This window comes from Larus michahellis, chromosome 5 (assembly GCF_964199755.1).
Source record: "Larus michahellis chromosome 5, bLarMic1.1, whole genome shotgun sequence".
NCBI lineage: Eukaryota > Metazoa > Chordata > Aves > Charadriiformes > Laridae > Larus > Larus michahellis.
Window position 1 is genome coordinate 81,213,178 of NC_133900.1, and position 21,946 is coordinate 81,235,123.

Sequence of the window (21,946 nt, forward strand, 5' to 3'; positions counted from 1 at the left end):
TGGCTGGGTGATCTAGGTGATTCTGGGTAAGATGAGATAATTAGTTTTTTAATTGGGGAAGGTTGGTGGAGGAGGAGGGTGGCAGAGTAGTGGATTAGACAGTTCAGTGGTACTTGGTTTGTTTGGAAAACTCCTTTGTGGCTAGGGAGGGACTATCACATCATACATGACATGAGAGACTGCACCACAGGAGACACCTTGCTGGTGTATTCACATCATACAAGGCTTAAACTGAGGATTCTCCTTCATAGCTAGATTCTCATTCTACCTATGCTCCTTTGCTGTATCTTAGGGTGGTTATGCTTTTCTTGCTAGTTACAGTTTGGCTCTGCCACAGGTGATTGCAAGACCTCAGGCAAGTTGCTGCCTTGACTGCAGGGCAGGGGGAGAAAATCCTGGGAGGACTTGCATGCAGTGTTTGGAGTTGCATGCTTAAGGTGTAGTATTACAAGAGTTCCATACCTTTCCCCAGCTGTGCTGTCTTGTTTGCTTCTGGGAGCTAGTGGCTATGTGGTCATCCAGAGAAGAGTTGTTCTAACTGAGAATTAGCATCAGAACTAACCCAGGAAAATGGTGTTTGCTGGGTCATCTCCCTTGTGTGACTGCACAACCAGCTGAGTGCCTGGCCAGCACCAAGAATGTTGTGGGTGCATGTATCTGGGACAGGTTGGACTATCTCAAATTTAAGCTGATTGTAATGCACTCTGAGATTAGGATTATGTATTTTATTCAGACAAAAGGATTTCTCTTGTTAATAGCCAAAGCTATTTGTTGCACCCGCTTATACTTAATGAAGGAGCTTGAACATGATTCTGCAATTGCTCTTTCAAAGGATGAGTGGTGAAAGACTTAAGTAAAACAGAGAACCGTGGGAGCTGTGCAGCGTAACCTGCCTCAGTAAGAAGACAACAAACTGCAATGGCAAGTAGCTGTCAGGATAACTTAAAGGTATATGGGTGGCTGATCCCCTGTTTCAGCTTATCATAGCGAACACATCTTGGTGCCATATTCATCATGATAAGAGATGGGAAACGTGTTTCATAGCTTTCCCCTGCTTGCAAGAGGCTGTGGAAGTAACGTACTTTCTTTCACACCGTGTGGTGGACCTGCCTTTATGGCAGGCCACTGCGGCACTAGTGTGTCGCTCATCTAAATATTAGGATAGAGGGGAAGAGAGGCCATTGGTTCTTGGGGTTGTTTTCTTTGCAATACAGAAGCTGACGGCTGCTCTCCTGTTCTCTTCTGTTGCACTCGAACGATGTCTGGCTATGGATAGACAATAGGCAGGCTGCTGCCCGCTGTAAATAGCCCATTGTATGCCCAGAGTAGGAGCAGCAAAGAACGGCAGAGTCCTGCCAACTTGGGTCGTTGCCTTGAGATACTGGCTCTGCTGTAAAGAATGAGTCTTGGGTGCTGCAGGGTGTGTGTGAGCGGAGAGAGCTGCCTTTGTCTGAGCTGTACAGAGTGCCTTAACAGAATTGATACCATTGCTTTCATGGGCTGGATTTTGGGAATTGCTGTTTCTGTGGAGCTGGCCAGGACAGGTAGCTATCTCTGAAGCAGTTTTTGCCCTGTTACTAAAACCACTTTCCCATATCTCTGTTACTGTTTCTCAAGTTGCCAACCAACCAAGGCGTATTGGTTGCATTGAGGGAACAAGTGCTTTTGACCTAGAATGTTACCCATTCTGCTCTAAGTTTTTTTTGCTACGTGTAGCAACCTGAGTATCACAAACTGGTACCTCTCTTGTCTGGGATCTTCTTCCTTTGGGTCTCTAGCTGTAACTTCCAATCATTTGCTATGTCCTGTCTCGCACTGGGACTGAGTTTGAGTCTGTTCCTTGTGGTCTAGATCCTGTCTGGATGAGAGGCCATTGCAGGACCTGAGTTTGTGAAGAGAGTGTGGCTATTTTTGCTTGTCTTGAGTGAGCGGACTTAGCTGGGTCCTTCCTTGAGGAAAAGGACTGAAAGCCAGACTCTGGCTCTGCTGGGAGGATCTCTATCTCAGTCTAAAGGCTCTAAACTGTCCTCCTGGGTCACAGTAAAGACCCTGGATGTCTGATGTGATTGGAGCATGGGCTGAGTAAATATTGAGGTGGATCAAAGATGGCTGGGAGGTATTGAAGCCCCCTTTCTTAATGGGGCATATTTGGATGCATTTGTTAAGAATGTGAATTTATTCTCCCTGTTGCATCTGGCTTTGTCTTAAATACAGAAAGCAAGAATTGATAGGACTTAGCAGATAGTGTTAAAGCTAGGAATTGTTTAGTCTTGTGGAAAACTCTGTCCTAGCCTTGGGTTTTTGTGCTGATGAGGCAGAAGGTGTAATAAAAAAAAAGTCATCCCTCAATATAAACCTAAGCAATAAAATGTATCATTACGTAACTGACAGCTTGCAGTATAACTGCTCAAGAAAGGTTTTATGTTACGGGCTTCTCTACAAAAAAAAAAACTGGTCAAGGAAATGAAAAGTAGTGGTGTGCATCTCTTTTCACCTAGGCTGAAATCATAGCAGCTCCTTGACTACAATGGGACTTGTGAATGAAATGATCATGTTTACTTCAGCTCTTGTTAGCTGTAATGGCACCACAGCCTTTTGGAAGAGTAACTCTCTAATTACGTTGCATTCCTAAGTCATATAGTGTGTGTGTGGGGCACATCATGACTAATGCAGAGAGGAAAGCAAGTATCTGTTGTTTTAAGTCAAAGGTGCTTATTGTAGGGCTTGAGGAGGAAAGAGCTGAGCTTGCTCTTAACCCTTAGGTACATCATAGCCCCCTTCTTCTAGTTTCATAACAGGGTGTCTCTAATATGCCCAAAACTTACTTGTAAGATAAGACTTCCTTGTTGGAATGACTTCTTAGTCTTACTGTTCATCTGTGTATATTAAAACTTATGAGGTAGTTTTCATGCCTGCAATGCTAATGAGCATGATTTGATGCATAAAAAGCAACAGCATGGTAATTCTAACTATTAAGTCAGTAATTGTGTTTTTGTTATTTATTTTTTTATGTCGAGGGAAGATGGAGAGATTCCTTGTTAGTATATTCAGTTCTTCTCCACCTTCCATTACCACAGCCTGATGTGTTGTGGATTTTGAGTACAGTCTGCTGTGTATCACAGTGCAAATAACCAAAAGGCATTTCTGTAGTGGCCCTGCACTGCCTATCTAGGTGAGGGACTCCTGTCCCCTGAGGCTATACCATAAAAGCAAAGAAAAGGGGGGAGGATGGACAGTGCCTGCAGGCTGGGAAGCTCTTGGTGGGTCCAGGACCCTTCCAGAGATGGAACTTGATTCCATCTGTGACCTTACTTCAGCCTATCCTTCTGCTAATGTTGTGAAACCATGGGCCCTTTGAACTATTTTTGTGGCACTTTTTTTTTTTGCTGTTTCTAGCAAATCATTGTCCAAATACTGGTTAGACTTTTTATGAACTAGACAGCTTCTCTCCTGCCTGGTTGAATAACTGATTGCAGCAGCAAAGATTTCAAGGGCAGACTGTAAACTAGAGATTTTTCCTATAGAAATATGAAATATCAGCCTGGTATGGTTGGCTTTAAAACTCATAAGCATATCATTCTGCCTGTTTGGATTTCAGCGTCTCCTACGCTGCCATCCTGCAGCAGTGTATTGTTATACAGTGTATTGTAGCTATTTAAACACACATTCTGACGTTCTTCATTGTTTTAATTCTATTGTCCATCGGAAGAGGCTGGACCTAAATTATCTGACTAAATACAATCTGACTAAATCCTGCTTTCCTTCAAGCAAGCAGGAAAGCGCGTCGCTTCCCGACATCTGTCCCTGGGTGACAGGCAGGGGTGAGCGCTGCTGCCAGCCGGGCAGGCGGGAGCCCTTCGGCAGGCAGTGGGGTGACCGGGGGCCCGTTGCCATTGGCCCCAGGCAGGCCGGCTGCCTGCTGCTTACCTCTCACCTACTGGGCAGGAGCTGGGGGGTTTGGCATGTGACAAACGTCCCGGGAGACCTTGGCTGTAGAGGAGAGCACCAGCTGAGCTGACTGCCATCCCTTTTTTTTTTCCATGGCTGGTTCTTGCTGTGGAATATCCATGTCGGGGAGCAGCTTCTTTCGGCTCTTCCTTCTGTGCGAACGTGACAAATCAAATGTGCTTCCTGTGCTTGATTATACTGCTGCCCTGGGCCTCCTTAGATGCTGCTTGAGTCTGCCTCGTGACCAGAGATAAATTGCTGGTATGGTGCTGGGAGAAATAGGAAGCTTGCTAGCATAGAGGAGCTATGGGAGGATATCAGCTGCAAAGGCAGCTTGCTGTAGTGAGCTTTCTGTGCACGATTGAAAAGAGAGAGTGAGTTTATTTAATAGACCTAAGAGATGAAAAATCCTGCTAGGCTGCTATAGGATTAGGATGCTCTCTCTTAGGTTAATGCAGGCAAGTTAACATCTTATACCCCTGCCCTCCCTCTCCTTGACTTCCCTGTTTGCCATTTACTGATTGAACAGTCTTACAGTACAGCTACCGTAGAAGTAAATGTTTAGGATTTGTGAAATGTTGTCCTTAAATATTTTGCCTTTTTTCTAAAATGCAAGGTCTGTTAAAAGCCATATTAAAACTCTGCAGAAATTGCCTCCTGTCAGCCCCACCTGTTTTTCTAGAGTATGAACCAGTAATTGTATGCTTGCTTAATTGCAGCACAGAAGTCTAAAGGTATTGCCTCTGCCTGCCTGCTGGCGGATCAAATTATTTTGATAGTGGGAAGCTAGCAGGACAAAGTATACATCGCTCTCCTACAACAACAGTGAATTGAAAGGCGATTTCAAATCTTTGTGTGTAACTTTCTTTCATATCAACAGATTCCAGCCTCGGGACAACCGCACTGAACTGCAATGCAAGCACATGAGTTGTTTAGATACCTACGAATGCCAGAACTTGGGGATGTCAGACAGTATGTACGCACCCTTCCAACAAATACGCTGATGGGCTTCGGTGCTTTTGCAGCTCTCACGACCTACTGGTATGCAACAAGACCGAAAGCATTAAAACCACCATGTGATTTAGCAATGCAATCTGTGGAAGTAGAGGTAAGTGTCACTTGATGGATGTTGTCATTTGAGAGATACCAAATGCTGATTTACATAAGACCGTTTCCAAACTTGTAGTGTGGGGGGAACACACTTCAGGGCATGTTTGTTTTTTCTGAAATATGGCTTGCACTCAGGTTTTTTAGCTTTTTGAATGGAAAAAACACTTTGAGGGTTGATGTCAGTGGTAATAACTAGCATGGGAGAAAAAGTCTTTGTGCTGAGAAAACTGAGCTTCTGATCTGACTGGTGGGAGGAGACTTGTGACTGTTAGAATTGGCACAGTGCAGTTTTCAATTCCTGGCCACGTGTTTGGGTGTTGACCTATTAAATTAGGTCTTGGGGTCAGAGTGTGTATACTGATTGCGTTAATTTTCTGTTATAATAATTAGTTTATAATAGCTGACAGATGAGACTATATATTGGGTTACAAGCCTGAAGAGGGTACTAACTGTCCTCAAATGATCTGTGGAAAGATATATTAGTCCTGCCAAGAGATCCCAGCAATAGAGTAAGTTGAAATTAAAGCAGTTGCCTGCTAAACTCTGGATATTCTAGGTTAGCTTTTGTTTTGTGCTTTTTAGAAACAGACAGAGTTGCTGTTAGGTGTTTTTTTGTTTTAAATAGCAAAGTCAAATATGGAAAGTCTGACTGGGAGCTACTGTTGCTTAGAAGCAAATATAGACAACTGATTACATGGCTGGGGTTTCCTGAGCAGCAGTTATATCAATTCCCTTGTTCACTACAGAGTAAAAATTTTACTGCTTGTTTAATTCTTTCAAGAGTGCCTGTGTATTTCTTCAGGGTACACAAGGTGTTTTCTTCTTGGGAAAGAAGGATACAGCTTTGAAAAGTTGTGATCTTCAAGGGAGATAATTACAAAATGTAGGACTGTAAGGCTGACAGTTTCTTGCATTACTCTTGATAGTCAACAAATACCACTATAGATATTCTTATATATATACACTTGCAACTGAAGTCTCCCTTTAGAGCACATTTGTCTGTGTGAATAGACTGCATCTAGTTGTCCTACATCAAATGCAATTAATGTGACTTCTCATTGTGCTGAAGAGTAGATGTGACTACAAACTCACGTAAACAAATGTGGCAGAGCAGTTTGAAACTTACAGTAGGTAGACTTTCATGAACTGTAGCAAAGCAAAATCCTGTCATAGTCTCAAATCAGGCACTTTGCAATGTCTCATGCTATTGAAATTGAAGAATGAAGCATTAGCTGGCCCCTCCATTCAAAAGTTTATTTAGTACCATTTATTTCCTAATCTTCTTTCCAGTATAGTATACAGTAAGCTAACTGACATGTGTTACTACAGCAAGTAATGGTCTGCTATTAGACGTACACAAAGGGGAAACAAAAATGTGCTCTGGCAATGTGATAATTGCCAAAAATGTCTCCTTTCAAGGAACATGTGTAGAATAAGGATCTAGAGGTCAGATCTTGCCTCTCTTGGTGAGCTTTCGCAATCTTGACAGCAGTTGCTTGGACAGTGGGTGGAACAGTCTTGTAGAGTAGCAGAGTTTGGTGGCTGGAGTAAACTCGCAGTGAAAGCTTTCCAGCTGTGGAGCGCCTCACCAGTCAATATAGACTTCAGCAGATTTGTGGGGCTTTGCATTGGAAGATGGTAAAACAGGGGCTCTTAACTGGCTACAAAAATCAGTGACAAATACTTATTTGCTTGAGACTCTTGACAAGCAGTCTTACTTCACTGCCTTTACCTCTTCAGGTGAAATTGCTCATCACTGCTGGATTCTGTGACTGAAATCGTTGTTTGGTAGTATGAGTCTTCACTAAACTACTTAATGCATCATTGATCTATATTGTGCTAATTAACATCGGTTCTCTGATCAGAGCAAGATAGGTATAACAGCATTATTTTTCATTGCCTCTTCAGAAAATACATTTTAATAGGAAGTCTGAACAGTAGTAAAACTTAAATGAAAAACAGATGAGTGTTAGCATGCTGTGGTGATAAAAGCGCTCAAACCTTAAGAACATGTTAAAATGAGCAAGATCTATCCAGTTTTGCTTATTGACAGTTCAGATGATTGACAGCCCTTGATGCAATGTTATAAACTGTATTAAAGTGTAATCAAATGAGAGTGTATGTTTTGCAGCAAGTTTCAAGTGTCTGTTAGAATTGGTTCTTTTATAACAGTAACAAGAATGTAATACAGTGCTTGGGATCCAGTTTCTCACTACATGTAGAATTTCTTATTCCATTCTCTTATACATGTGTTAAGATGTATTGTCACTTCCACAGAAGAAAAACATCAAATACTACTCTCAAATTATGTCTTAACGTTTTTTCTGGCTAAGCAATACAATATTAAAAGGTCTAGGGAGTAAGAAATGTGCTGCAAAAAAGACGTAGCAGAAGGCAGGCAATTCCTCTTCTCTACTGTTTTAATATCTGATCTACCTATTCATTAATGATAATAAGTTTGAACTATAAATAAGCTCCTGCTTAATTCTTACTTGTGACTTATTTCCTTGGCCTCTAACAAAGTTAAAAGAAGTCAGTGACTGGAGTAGGGTTTCTACATGTTCTGGTAATAATTTTTCATAACTTTATATGAGAGGAGAAAGATCATGTTTACTGCTGTTCCAGGTCACTTCCCATCTCTGGAAAGCTTTGATTTGGTAGGCTAGCACTCAGTGACCCATTTTAATCATCACTGAGTGAGCATAAAGATTGCATGCTTAGTCGAATATTGGTACAAAGAGTTACTTAAAGTATCAGCTCTTCTAGAGTAGATGCTGTAATTAAAAGATGTGGAGTATCATCTTTAAGTATGCGTACTACAGTTACAGTTTACTAAAAGAAACCCTCTTGTCTTCAAAGCTCCCAGCCTCTCTTCAGGGGAGACTTCTCAGAGATATAGGTGAAAATCTTTCAGGATCCACTTGAATCCATTGTCTGTAGGAGGGGAGACAAGGCTAATGAAAAGTAATTCTAAGTAAAGTCTGACTAGTGTGGGACTGCGTTACTGAGACTCATGCTATACTCTATCATGTGCCGTACTGTTAAGAATTTCAGTGCTATGGTAATGGCAGAAGTAGAGCATTAGTCCTGTGTTTTGCAAAGCTTGTGCACCCTTAATGTCTGTAATTGTAGGCGTATCTGGATCTGTCTGCTTGTAGATTCTGCTTTCTGTTGGTGATTGCTAACTCAACAACTTCGTTTATTGATTTGAGTGCAGGTGTATGGCTGTCAAATATATTAAATCTTGGTTTAAGAACCCAAATACTTCTATCTGGCTCAATTTCTGCTAAAGCATGTAGAAAGATAGCATGTAAATAAACAGTAGGATGTCAGTATTTTCTAGTTGTAAAGAGTTTGGATCTGTGGCATTTTTCTTCCTTTAAGAAAAGACATTCAAATATGGAGAGAGGTATTCAACTCATGAAAACTTTTAAACCCCCTTGCGTTTTCCTGATACATTACCAGAACTCTAGCTTGCCTTGTCTCTCAAGAATCACTTGATTAGACATGTGCTTGCCTCCCTACTAAGTGATCAGTTTCAGCTGTTGTGTGCTTACCTAGGCATCAGCATGCTTAAAATGATATGGCTGCTTTGAAAACTCCAATAGTTTATACTTCTTGCCGCTCACAATATGCGTGCTGGTGACCTAAGTGCCACTTGCTGGTGTACTTTCCCTCTCAGGAAAATGGAAATTGGGTCTCCCGCCTCTGAGGTGTGGTGGAGCCAACAGAGCGTTTTGACATTACTGCTAATCCTAAGCAGCCTGTGTCAACAAGAAGCAAACCCAGGGCTTGAACAAGAGTGGCTACCTTGTTATGTGACCCAAATAGGCACTGATAGAGTAAGATATGCCTCTGTTGTAGAATAAATCTGTTTCCCTCAGCTCCTGCTATTCTGAACAAATGCCAAGGCTTTTCTTAATGTCCAGCTCTTGCTGTGTAATGGGTCAATTCCCTGCAACTCCCTGAGCTCCTGCATGGGCTGCTTTGCTTGAGTAACCAGAGACTGTTCTCACGTTAATGAGATTTTATTGCCTGGCTCCTTAAGAACATGGGTAAAACTGACAGCCCTTTTGAGTGCTTACCTTTGTACCGGACAGATCTGTTAGATCCCATTAGAATAATTTCTGTGAAACCAGCCAAACTTTCCATTCCTCAGATTCAAATGTTTGGTGGTTGTAATGAATGGGAGCATAAGTAAGGTCTAAATGATCTTCAGCATATCCAGGTGTATTTTACTGCATCTCTGAAGACTAACATTGAACTCCTGATGGCCTTCACACACAGAGCTGGGTGTTTTTCAGCGAAACTCTTATTCTAGGGCTGTCGAAAATTGAATTAATTTCACTTTACTTTGGGGAAAAAGAATGAAGTAAGCTGAACCACAAGTTGGTTATGTTTCCCTTTACTGAAAGCTCATGAGAATTGATGGCATCTCTTCAACAGTAGTTTTACAGAGCTGCTGTTTTTTTTCAGAAGGTGGGTGCAGTCAGTCTTGTATCTGAGCAGCGTGCGGTCTGTCTAAGTCTCTCAAATTTGGTAGAGTGCCTCAGGCCCTGCAAAAATGGCTTTTGTGTTGCTGAGTAATAGGGTGTGTAAATAAAACGGTGGTAGCTCAGATGAGGAGAAAACAAATATTTCTTGGCTTTGCCCAGGAATGGCTTAGGATATGGTATTTCATCTGACAGGGGAATTGTAGCACATCAAACATGGTACTGATACATTGTACTTGTAACTACAGTCACAGGTAATGCCAACAAACTACAGTATGTGACCTTCCTCAGGTTAGCTCCAGAAGCGGTAAAACTGGGGAAAAATCTAGAAGCTGACCTTGGATAATCAAGATCTGTGAAACCAGTGCAATAAAGCAAGTAGTCTTGCTCTTCGTTCCAGGCAGAGACATGCATTAGTGAACTCCTCGCTTCCTGTAGAGTAGATGTTGGTCTGAGTGCAAGTATGTTCTTGAATTTCTAATGTTCTGAATTTTTAGAGGTAAGCCAGTCATTAATTTGTTCTGGGTCATGTTCACAGTGTACATCTCTGCTTACTGTCAAAGGAGTGGCAAGCACTGCATTACGCATAGTGTTTTGCTAAAACAAGTTAGACTTGTTTTGGTGTTAAAATATTTCTTCTGTGCCTTTAATGTGTTAACTCCTTTCTGTGGACATGGGCAATATGACATCTTCTGCAGATAAACCTGTGTTTATCTAGCTTAAACATGAACAGGTGCTCTCTGGTCTTCCAGGGGACTTTGAAAACAGGAAAATAAACCAATGGCCGGGAATAGCCTATGATTGCATGAGAATAGGTTTTTTGACACTGTAGATGATGGCACAATTGAGGCTTAGATTTAGTTAGTCCAGGATTTGAGTTTGTGAAAGAGCCAAGAGTTGACTACAACCACTGATGGAGACAGAATCTTCTGCATTGTTTACTCAAGACCCTCTGTTTAACCAGCTGGGCTCTTCCTGCTAAGAACTTGCTTGTAGGTGTCTGTCATAGCAGGACTAATAAATGTGGCCCAATAGTGCTTGTATAACTGCAATTTGTGAAATGAGACTGATATCAAATGAGATTGTTTAATTAATTGCTCTAAAAAAGGCTATGTTAAAACTATGAATTATTGAACTTTTGTATGGACTTCCAATTGTAGCCTATGTAATGCTCACCTGCTGAAAAACGGTGATTTTAACCCTCAAGGTAATATTGTCTCGACTGCCTCTAACTAGATCAGGAGGAAACCTGTTTTGTAAGATGGAACTCTAAATTGGATTAAAGACTAAATTTCTATCTGGTACAGAGTATTTTACTTATGAGAACTCTTGTTTTAGGGTGTTGTTGACCACCCTTAAAATCATTTAGGTTTTGAAACCACAGTTTGAAGCATGATTATGTTTTTGTAATCTTAATTAGAAAAGTAGATTAGGATCTCGGCATTAATATTGTATCCAGAGAGCTCGGAGGCTGGAGTGATTTAGAAAGCTTGATGGAATTAATTATGCTATATACTGCAATAATAGAGTAAAACACTTTTTAAGAAAAACCCGGTGTCTAGTAAGGAATATCAACGGCATTTTGTGGTTCTCACTTGTTCTGCGTTATCATAGGTAGCTGAGGAATAAGATTTTTTTTTTCCTGTCAGGTTTTTAGTAATGCAGGGAGCAGCCTGACTCTTTAAACAATATCCTGTGAGATGCTGCAGATCTCTCCCCTGGTGGTGAACAGAACTGAAGTTCTCTCAAGCAGAATTTGCCAAGGCTCCTAACAAAACTTAATGGATGAGATGTTTTTATTCCTTCAGGAAATTCCTGTTTGTTTATAACCAACAAGTGTGTCTAACCTTCCTAATTGGTTTTCTTAGGGTAGTGAGCATGCTAGAAGGTCCTCTCTTCTTAAGAGTGATGAACTGTTAATTTACTACTACGATGATGTCAGAACAGCTTATGACGTCTTCCAAAGGGGCGTGCAAGTATCAAGTAAGTTTAAAATCGCAGATAACTCTTTTCAACAACATGTCAAGAACTAAAGGTCTGGGCTCATCTGAAATGCAGTTGGGAACAGGGCACATCTACCTAGCAATATGGTGAATGTATCGGATGTGGGCTTTCTTGAAGGAAATTTAACTGTGACCTCTTGCGAAGCAGTTGTGTGAATAAAGTCAGCGCTCTGCTCCTTAGCCTAAACCAATCTTGCTGCCTCTGTGTCCTTCCCCAGCTTCCCCCCCTGCCCACAAACCCCTAAAAAAAAAAGTTTGTCTTCTGAAGGTGTCTGCAAAGAATCTAGAGGCTTAACACAGAGAGCGTAGTCAGTGTGGTGTCAGGTCAGAGGAGCCAGGGGTAAATTTTGAGTAACTCTTGATTATCATTTTTAGATAATGGTCCATGTCTAGGTGTCAGAAAACCAAACCAGCCGTATGAGTGGATCTCCTATAAAGAGGTAAGTAGTCTCTCTAAGCTAGTGCTAGACCTGCTTTTGCTTGCTGAGACCACTGATACAACATCCAGTAATGTGATATAACAAATCTTAATTATTTATAGATGTTTTAGAAGTAGTAGCAGAATATTGCAGAAAGGTTCTAGTTCCTGTTAGAGTATCTTAATGGAACAGCATCAAATAAGTGCAAGGGGAAGAAAAGAAGAGTATCTCCTGCACCTGGGTTTATTAGTGGTTTTATTTCAGAATTTTTGAGTTCTTGCTAGCTTTTAGCATCTTGTTGCTGAATTGTTTAGAACTTGGATGCTGCCTCTGAAGGGCTGCAGCTTTGAAGTGGTATCTGGGGACTCAGGCTGCTACTGCTTGCTTGTGAGAGGCTCATTTTATGCTAGGAAAAGTCCTATCTACAGATGTTACTTGTGCTTCTTGACAATGTGTCTCCGTAGTGCTGAATGGTTGTTGCATAGGGTGTTAAGATACGCTTCTAACTAGTAGCGTGTTCCTTCATGATTGCTAAAAATATCTTTATGCAAATCTTCTAACAGCTGTGCATTTTTAGGTTGTTCCTGATTTAATCAGTTATTGTCTTCAAATTTGCATAAAGCTTGCCTATTGCATACTGCTAAGGTCATTAAAGGCCTTTTGTATGTAGCAGACCTCACTTTTCCCAAGGTCATTTTGCTGGGCGCTTGTTAGGTGTGACCTCTCTTTAATAAAGCTTTTCTGTTTGAGTCATGTGACTAACACGGATTCAGGTCATGTGCTATATGGAAAGAATTTAGAAAATTGCCTTCCCAAGCTTTGTTTATAAAACTAGATGGGTTTTGCCTCCTTTTCTCCTGCTTTTTGAAGGGAGAAATGCTATTCCCTTAGGCACTGAATGAAGCAGATGGATGGCATATGTAGTGCTTGTGATTGAGCAGAAATATAATGCTGAATCACTCCAGGGTCACTTCTGGGGTTTGATACAGACACACAGAAAAGGCTGTTTTGTTGTATGTGAGCTTAACATTTAAACTTACACTTAACACTTTGAAGTCCAACTGGATTAAGTGTTTCTTCTGATGTATATTGAGTGCAAGTGTAGTATCTACAATCAGTGCAGTGTAATGACACTGCAGTGTTTAGGTTATCAAAGTCACAGAGGACATCCAAAATAGCCTAGAGAACTTCTGTCTACTTCGTACCACTTATTTGCCTTCTTTTTGTAAGACTTAAGGTAAAATAATGTTAAGGAGTGTATACTGATGAGTTTGCTCTCAATTTTTTTGTCTTTTTTTTTTTGCCCCTCCAGGTTTCAGACAGAGCTGAATGCGTGGGCTCTGCATTACTCCACCGAGGCTTCAAACCGTCTCATGTTCAATATATAGGAATCTTTTCACAAAACAGACCTGAGGTAACTTAATTGACGGTGTGTGTATTGGTGGTTGAGCTGTTACTGAAGTGGCCCCCTCTTAATATCTGTTGTTGCTTTTTGATAGTGTAGTGAACATCCCCACTAAGAGTCGATTTGGCATTGGGGGGAAAAGGCTAAAGACTGACGTTGTAGACCCACAAGGCATCTTCATATAAGAAACAAAACTGATAATTGATACAACTGTTAGTCTCTTATACCCTTTTGGCTTTTTTAAACTCCCAGAGCTGAATGCAGAACTCAACTCATTCTCTTCTGCTCTTTCCAGTTTACAGAGGAGGGCTGTTTAATGGGAAGCTAATGCAGTACTTAGAGAATGTAATCACCATTTGCTTTCTCTTAAAAAAGTGGCGTTGAAGTATGAGGTAATTGAAAGTGTCTGGAAGTCGTAAGGAGGTTTTTAAACCCTTCAAAACCCAAAGAAGCACTTAGTGATTAAATATTTGGACAAATAGAAGATGGCTCAAGGTGATAGCTCTATCTCTGCCAGAGGCCCTGGGCACAAAGATTCTGGGAGGGAGAACTGCTGATGAAGGCAAAAATTGAAAACTAATTGCAGTTTAATAAAGGGGCAGAAAGATTAAAAGTGACATAATTAAAGAAGATCACCTGACAAAGCAAAATGATGTTACAAACCTGAGGCAACCATAGGGATATTTCGATTGATTAGCTAGTCTCTCCTTTTTAACCGTGAAGTGGTTCTAGATTGCTGTTTCTAAACAATATGAAATATCCAGTAAATATTTATTCTCTAGACTTGTTTATTAAATTTATTTAATAGGACTGAATTTCTCTAACCTATGTTTATGTCCTTAGTAGCTTGAGCTGGTACTTGCTTCATTAAGGTAGTTCAATCCAAACCTGTATTAAGACAGGAGACTGGCTCTTACGTTTTGTCAAGAATATGCTGTCCCTCTTGATTAAATGCACCCAGCTGGATGCCATTATCTAGAGCCATCTACAGTGTTGACAGGGTTGGAAGCTGAATCAGTGTCTCAGTTGTGCTGGACAACTGCTTGCTCTTGGATCTCTTCTGATTTCAGTTTGTCACAGAGCTCTCCCTGCTGCCATTAAAATGCAAGCTGTGTGACAAGTGACCTTGACCCCCTTCCTCCCCTCCCAACTTACACCACAAAACCAACCCTAACTCTAGCCTAGTACAGGTGAAGGAAAACACTTTTTTTCCAGACTCTGAAATCTGCAGTAGTTTGCTGCTTGGATTTTCCTGCTGGAATTCTGGGTCTAACAGTTATGGTTTTATTTCTGTAATAAAAAAGGCTGGGATGGCTCTAACCAGGAAGCTGTTAAATGACATCATGTTGCAGACTCTTCAGTTCATTCTCCTGTGCTTATAACATTATGAACTGGAAGTAAAAAAGGAGCCACGTGTTAGTGTTGTGCCTGTTTGAACTGTTTGTCTATAGACCTTTGAGTGCAAACTCTCTGACTGCTGGGTGGGTGGATTTTCTGGAGGAGAGCAACGGTAGTGCGTTCTGCTCTTGGATCACAGAGACAAAATGTGCTTGAGTTGCATTGCTCCAGCCAGCAGGCTTTGAGTTGGGTCTGGAATGAGCTGAAAAGACTTGTTTAAACCAACAGTTTTAAATCTGGGATTTTCCCTGCTGAAACACACTGGATGGGTGTTGTGACATCCCCAATATAATCACTAATCCAGACAGGAGATTATTTGAAGGGTGGTTTTTTTTGTGTGTGAAGTGATTCACATTTGTCAGTTCAGGGAACAACTGCTGGGGAAATCCCCTAATGGGGAAAATCCTAGCATGTTACTTGCTTAAATGTTCACTAAAAAACCACAAAACCAAACTTGGATTTATAAATAAAAATATTACTTTCTCTTTGAGTAACTGGGAAACAGATGATCTCTTCTGCAAGCAAGGAAGTTGTGTTTTGGATTGAGAAAACAGGACAGTGAAATATACAGTGTCCCTTAATAGAAAATCAGAGCCATGTCAGAAAACAAACTAAAACTTTCAGACTGCTGTCTGTATTCAGTACTAGTTGTTTGCTCAGGCTTTGAGAGAGAACTCAAGTGTCAAGGTTTGGTATTTGTATGTTCTTAACTTAGAAGCTAAAATGGAAGAAAAATGTCTCGGTAGTTCAGAAAATAGAGATGCTGGTGGCTGTATTGAGAATGACAGGGTGCAAGAGTTGTTGGAGGCTGCAACAGGAAGCTTTTATCGCTGTGTGCAGCTTCTGCTGTAGTAGACCCCAACCCTATTAAAACAACTCCTAAACTTCAGGCTGCTGAAGAGCAATACAGCGTCCCCCTTGTTCCATGTACATGTGGAAGCTCTCTAGGAAGAAATATTCGGTGGACCCTTTCACGGCTGCTATAGGTGTGCCTGCTTAGACTCATCAGTATGTCTAATGTCTGCATGAATGTCAAGTTACCTGGCCTTGCACTAGTTTTATAAGAAGTGTTTTTAGACAAGAGGTGTACAACTTGGCTTATTGCGTAAATGGTCTCAAAAAATTCCCTGTATTTAAGGCTGTCTCAATCGGTAGAGAACTTACTTTAGGAGACTTGCCCATAATAAACAGTGTGTAAAACTGAGATTTAGCAACTTTGTTAACATAGCCTCTATGTTAGATATTATGTGGCATAACCAGCTGAATGGTCTTTAAACTTGTCATCGTATGGGGGTGAGGTAACTGGCTACTGTCCTGCAAAAACACTGGAAAGTGTGACAAAGTTTGGGGGTGGGGAAGGGAAACAAGCACCCTTGTTAATGCAATGCTTGTTGAATTGTAAGTTCTGATAACTTTTAAAGATGCACGTTGTTTTGTTCCTGTAACTGGCACTGACTAAAGGTAGAGTGTCAGAGAAACTTTTGCCATGCTTTGATGAGAAAAACTGAAATGTTCCAATTCCACTGGCCTCTTCGTGTGTCTGGAGGCTCCCATTTCAAGAGTCACATGCTACCCTGTATTTTGGTGTAGCTTGTTATTTAGAAACTATACCCGATAGCTACTATCTGGAAAAAGAATTGCATGACTGCTTTACCTTCGTGGTACTCTGGATGAAATCAGGCTTGCTGTAAAGCACCGCCAGCTTGCATCACGCACAATAAGGCTGCAATATCCAGTGTGTTTATAGAGTACTGCACTTGTTAGCAGGCAAATCCTTCTTATTGCAGCTTGTAGGGATGTCATTGCTTTTTTTTTATAGAAGTCTTCAGATTAGATTCCTTTAAAGAAGAATGGTTAGTCTTGAGAAATGATGAAAAACTTTCTGGGGCTGGCTTTCCAAAGGACTTCTAGTTTAACTGTATAATGCAGAGATAAGAATACTGTGTGTATATATAAATTTAATGTGCATCAAGACATGAGCAAGTCCTTCACTGATTCATACACCATGGTAATATAGAATACTGAAGGCTTTGGCTACCTTGATAACCTAAAACCAAGAAGAAATACTGTACTCTTACTCAAAGTCTCTTTCTGTTAATAGGTAAACTAAGGAGACAGTTAATGTTAACTGGTTTTTCAAAAGTACTTAGAATTACACTTAAGGACAGAGTTGAACTTTATTGAATTGGAGTCTTTCCCATAGCTCCTTGCTGGTTTTCTTTCCACAGATAAAAATGTAGTAAGTCTTCAAAGTAAACAAATGATACAAACTGCCACTTTCTTTTTTGGAAGACTTGTCCAAAGGAGCTCTGTACTATTAGCTTCCTTGTTGGAATCCAAATACGAGCCTTTCTTAGAGGTCTGTTATGATAAGCAAACACATAGTGACTTGCATCTCTTTTTGTGCAGTGGGTTATCATTGAACAGGGATGCTACGCATTCTCCATGGTGGTGGTGCCACTCTACGATACACTGGGAACTGAAGCAATTACCTACATTGTGAACAAAGGTAGGATGCTTTCAGTAGCTCAGTGACTGAATGTACGATGGCAGAGCTGACCAAGGGCAGAACTGTAGCCTTCTTCAGAAGTCTTCCATTACCATGTTCTGAAATAAGTATGGATCTACTCTAAACTTGTCATACTGATAATGCTATTCTCTTTCATCAGCTGACTTGTCATTGGTTTTCTGTGACAAACCTGACAAGGCCCAACTTCTGCTAACCAATGTGGAAAAGGGGGAAACTCCAATGCTCAACACCATTGTTATTATGGAGTCTTTTGGCATGGATCTTGTGGAACGTGGCAAAAAGTGTGGGGTGGAAGTCTTCAGCATGAGAGAACTAGAGGTATGCACACTTAACCTACTTTACTGCTTTCATCCCATTTACTTGTGGAAGAAGGCAGTGTCTGTTTAACAGAATTTAGGACTGAACAAAACGTGGTGGATTAGCTTCAAAATACTTAACCATCTCTTGGACTGAATTTTACACAGAAAAATATTTTAAAAAAACCAACCCAAACAAACAGAAAGAAAACGACTTGCTACTAGTATTTCACAATACTCAAAATGTAAAATTTGTGTATGCCAAGATGACAGAATGAAAGCTTGTTAACATAGTCCAGAGCAAACATCAGATCTGAGTGTTAAGGCTTGCCCATGTGAAGCAGTAATATGATAATTATATGCTGTGACTAATACTTCAGAAATACTTGTGTCACAAAGAGCCTGAGTAGGTTTTGGTCTTGTGAAAAATGGCATCTTCCCCTTTGTGCTGAATCTACAAAATGTTTTCTGGGGGAGGAGGAAAATGGCAGCAAACTGTTCCAGGGTAAGCTTATGGTAATGTAGGGGAATGAGACTTCCAGGTTTTGGAAGTAGAAGCCATTTTTCTTAGCCACTTAGTGTTCAAGTCTGGTTTTGCTTGTAGTTTATTTTGTCTGTATAGATCTCTTATGCAAGTCTATTTCATAACTGCACTCACTGTTTGGAGAACTCTGTCCCAGGATCGAATTGGACAAAGTGCATCTTTACTGTGAGATTATGAAACCAGGTTTAGCCTGGTTCCAGCTGGAGTTGGTGAAGACTTGGCTCACTGGGACTTGAATTATCTCCAAATAAGTGTGCTTGTCTTGTGCAAGTGGCAGTAACTGGTGTGAAACACTTCATTTCACTGAACTTGTTTTCACAGTAGTCTTAACTGCCATGTTAACAGGGCCACCTTCTGGTAAAGATACAAAAATGCTAGCATGTCTTTTAAAAAAAGATGATTAACTGTATCATAGCTAACTAGCCTCAGCAAGACTGCCAGGTTGAAATGGGGCTAAAAACATTATGCAGAGTGACTTTGTGCTGTAGCTCACTGGCAAAGGGGTTGGGTTTAAACTTCAGGAAAAGATTGGCCCAACTGCAAGTTGGTACACTAACATCAGCTTCTTTCCTTGAGTTGAACTCCAGTTTTTGACAGAGGAAGATGCTTTCCATTGGATCTCCTAGCTACAGGAAAACAAAAACAGGGAGTGAATGTTTTCTTTAAGTTAGACATTTAGATGCTTAAGTAGTGACTTCCAGTAGTGCTCTGTCATTCTTACTCAACGACACCACTTGATGTTTGGATTAATGCAGTAATAGGTGCCTCAAGAGCCTCTTGTCTAAATCTCAGAAGTTAGACAAACTTGAACACTTCTAATAGTGTTTCAGTGAGCAGGAATAAGGTTTTTTTTCCTCACTTTTTTGAGAGGTCTCCCAAATATTTAGGAGCTTAGATTAGAATAGAATGACTATTTCTAGCTTTAAGTACTTGTTTTCTGGACTTGTGGCTTGAACTTATTGTTCAGGTGTGCTTCATAGGTTATGTGACCAGTTCCTCTATGTATCTCCCAGGTTTCTGATGGCTACTATCTGCACACATACTGTGGTTACTGAGAGCTGAGTAGCTGTGGGTGAATGGCTCTTTAGTAGGAAGAGATGTTGGGAGTTCTGTTCTAGGATACTGAAAGATGTGTGTTGAGATCTTAGCTGTATGTTCAGTAAATACCAGCTCTTACTCAAAACAGGCTGTAGAGAAGCACTGAGCTTCTGGTGGTACTTGAGATGCAGAGGCTTTTGTTTTGAGCTGTGTTTTCATAGTGGCAAATTTCTGCATAATGGCACTGTTTCAAAAGGGCAAACTTACAGGTATGGGAATGTTAACTGTGTTCCTGGACAGTCCTTTGTTTTTCTTAAACCTCTTTGGGTAATCAGAGGGGTGCATCGTACTAAAGGAAGTCGAGGGCATAAAGGAATGCAGAGTGCTATTGTTGTGTACTTGGAATGTAAAGGTGAAGTTGATGTGCCAGCCCTCAAAGGGTGCTTCCAAAGCTACCCATAACAAAAGGTCCGTTTTAATTTGCATAAGCCCTTAAACTAGTATCGTTTCTAGTCTTAAATAGGCATGACAATAATAAGTCTTGATTTGAAATTTTAAAGTTCATAGATACTGAAACTTCAAAACTTTCCTCTTGATCCTTATATCCTCGGTGATAAAAGGATCTTCTTGCTATCCATTTCCTGCTGCCTAAAGAACTACGCCATCATTAATGGTCAGGCTTGAATCATCCTGAGGAGAAGAGGTTCTGTAGGAGAGAATCTTGTGCTCTCTGCTCTTCAGTAGAAAAGGAGTACAAACCACCGATGACCCTTCATGGGGAAACAGTCTTCCTTCTCACATGGTGTGGGGTGCTCACTGAGATGAATCTTGCTTCATCTGGTCAATGGCTGTCAGTGGCACATGTCTTCTGCATGAGGTTTAGGATTGACTGCCTGCTGTGGCTTGTCATAACACTGCTTAACCTTGAGCGACTTCTGGCTTACTAGCTGGAAAAAAAACCTATGAGTTCTAGATTAGTTATCACTTTTGTATTTGTAGAACATGGTAGTTATTCTATATATCTTTAAAGTGTCCTTTAAAGCCTTTGTTACTCTTCTTGTAAGTTAAAATGCCTTAACAGACAGTCTAAATAATGGAATGTTATGGTGCTTGGTAATGTTTGGCTGGTAAATTTAAAACAATGAAGCTACATGCTCATGTCTAAACTGTCTCTCTCCCCTTTCCTTTCTGTAGGAGCTGGGAAGAGCACACAGACAAAAACCTATGGTAAGTATGAATTTAGTTAAAGTGACAATCTGAAGCTGCATAGTATTCTGTAGATCAAACTAGCAAATCTCCCTATCTTCCATAGCTCAAAGTAACATTAGTATTTCAGTATTTTGTCCAGGAAAATCTTTTTCCTTGCTATCTTAACCATACTAATACTTTCTTAACTCTCATAGCCTCCAAAGCCAGAAGATCTAGCAGTCATCTGTTTCACCAGTGGAACGACAGGTACACCTCATTACATTATGCAGAATTTATTATCCTGTATGTGCAAAACTAATTCAGAAGCCCTCCTACTTTTTTTTTCAAGACTCTCCCCTGCTGCTGCATCTTTTTGGCAAGTAGTAGCTGGGGAAGTTTTATGGTAAGGCTCCCTTTGATTTTTCCCATTGATCAATAGAGTTGCAGTATTGGGGGGAGGGGTGTGTGTGGAGGTGTTACTTATTTCCAAGTCCAAAAATGTACTGAACCTGTATTTCCGTTATTATAAGGGCTCTGCATCAGACTTTCAATTCTTCCATAGTCTTTTTTTATACTGTATTAGCAAAATTTGTTCCTTAGCTCTAAGGAACCTTGCTGTAAGACAAAAACAGCAGGACTGTCTAGGTGTCATTCACTTGACATTTGTGAGTTAATACCCGGCGCTGGCAGGGAGTAGAAGGGAAGAGTACAACGACAAGTTGTGCTTTTAAAGCAAGTGTGAGAATAGAAATTAGTCTGGGTTTGATAGCTGCATCTTCAGAGCAGTGTTGAATTTTGAATGAGAAGCTTATCCAAGAAACATGGCAATTTCTTAAGGATTTGCTCTCCTTATGAAACTTGAGGACTACAGCACAAACTTCCTACTTAACTGTTACCAGCCATGCTTGAAAGTGTGTTAGCAAGTTCTCTGCCTTTGTTTAATTGATCTACAAAGAAAGGTATTAATATCGATTGACTGAAATGCTACTAGATGAGTTTTGCCACTGCTCGGTGATTTAAAGGATCTAAAAATTTCACTGTTGCATCCTAATGTGCTTCTTCCTTAGGAAACCCCAAAGGAGCTATGATCACTCATCAAAACATAGTCAGCAATGCTTCAGCTTTTGTGAAAACTACAGAGGTAAACTGCAAAGGTTAATGTTACGGATTTGCATGAAGGGAAGAATCTCAGAAGTAAAACCAACATTGAAATCTCATTAACTTTGGTCTTAACGTTTAGTAAGATCCAAGTGAAAATGTAACTTGACAGCGCCCTGCCTGTGCTAGGTCAAAAGTCAATATTTATTGGATTCTTTTGTCAGGGTCAAGAACCTGACAGACTTAATTTGGTTAGATTCAAGCAAAATCTTATAAAGACCCTGATGTGGATATGTATTACATTCTGCCACAGGCTTATAGGATTTGTCATTAGTGCAAGCTCTATATCGGAGTGTTGGTGTAGAGGCTAACCTTTCCCACTAAGGATGGGAGAAGCTATCATGTATTTTAATCCCCTAAAATACTTAACGCATTTGCATAAATGAGCAAGAAGCATGAGACTGTATTTTTACTTG

At 40.6% G+C, this 21,946-nt stretch overlaps 1 protein-coding gene across 4 annotated transcripts in view; it reads left to right on the forward strand.

Annotated features, from left to right (window-relative positions):
* The window catches only part of ACSL1 (acyl-CoA synthetase long chain family member 1), a 41,234-nt gene that overhangs the window by 4,259 nt on the left and 15,029 nt on the right, over positions 1-21,946 (forward strand). For 3 of the 4 annotated variants that reach the window (XM_074588313.1, XM_074588314.1, XM_074588312.1), the window contains 9 exons: positions 4,829-5,056; positions 11,420-11,534; positions 11,930-11,994; positions 13,286-13,387; positions 17,186-17,285; positions 17,446-17,624; positions 20,379-20,411; positions 20,588-20,639; positions 21,440-21,513. In XM_074588313.1, coding sequence (XP_074444414.1) covers positions 4,862-5,056; positions 11,420-11,534; positions 11,930-11,994; positions 13,286-13,387; positions 17,186-17,285; positions 17,446-17,624; positions 20,379-20,411; positions 20,588-20,639; positions 21,440-21,513 — 915 coding nt within the window. In that variant the 5' untranslated portion in view covers positions 4,829-4,861. Of the gene's footprint in view, positions 1-4,046; positions 4,210-4,828; positions 5,057-11,419; positions 11,535-11,929; positions 11,995-13,285; positions 13,388-17,185; positions 17,286-17,445; positions 17,625-20,378; positions 20,412-20,587; positions 20,640-21,439; positions 21,514-21,946 lie in introns of those variants that run through there. The other variant, XM_074588315.1, reaches the window with a different exon arrangement.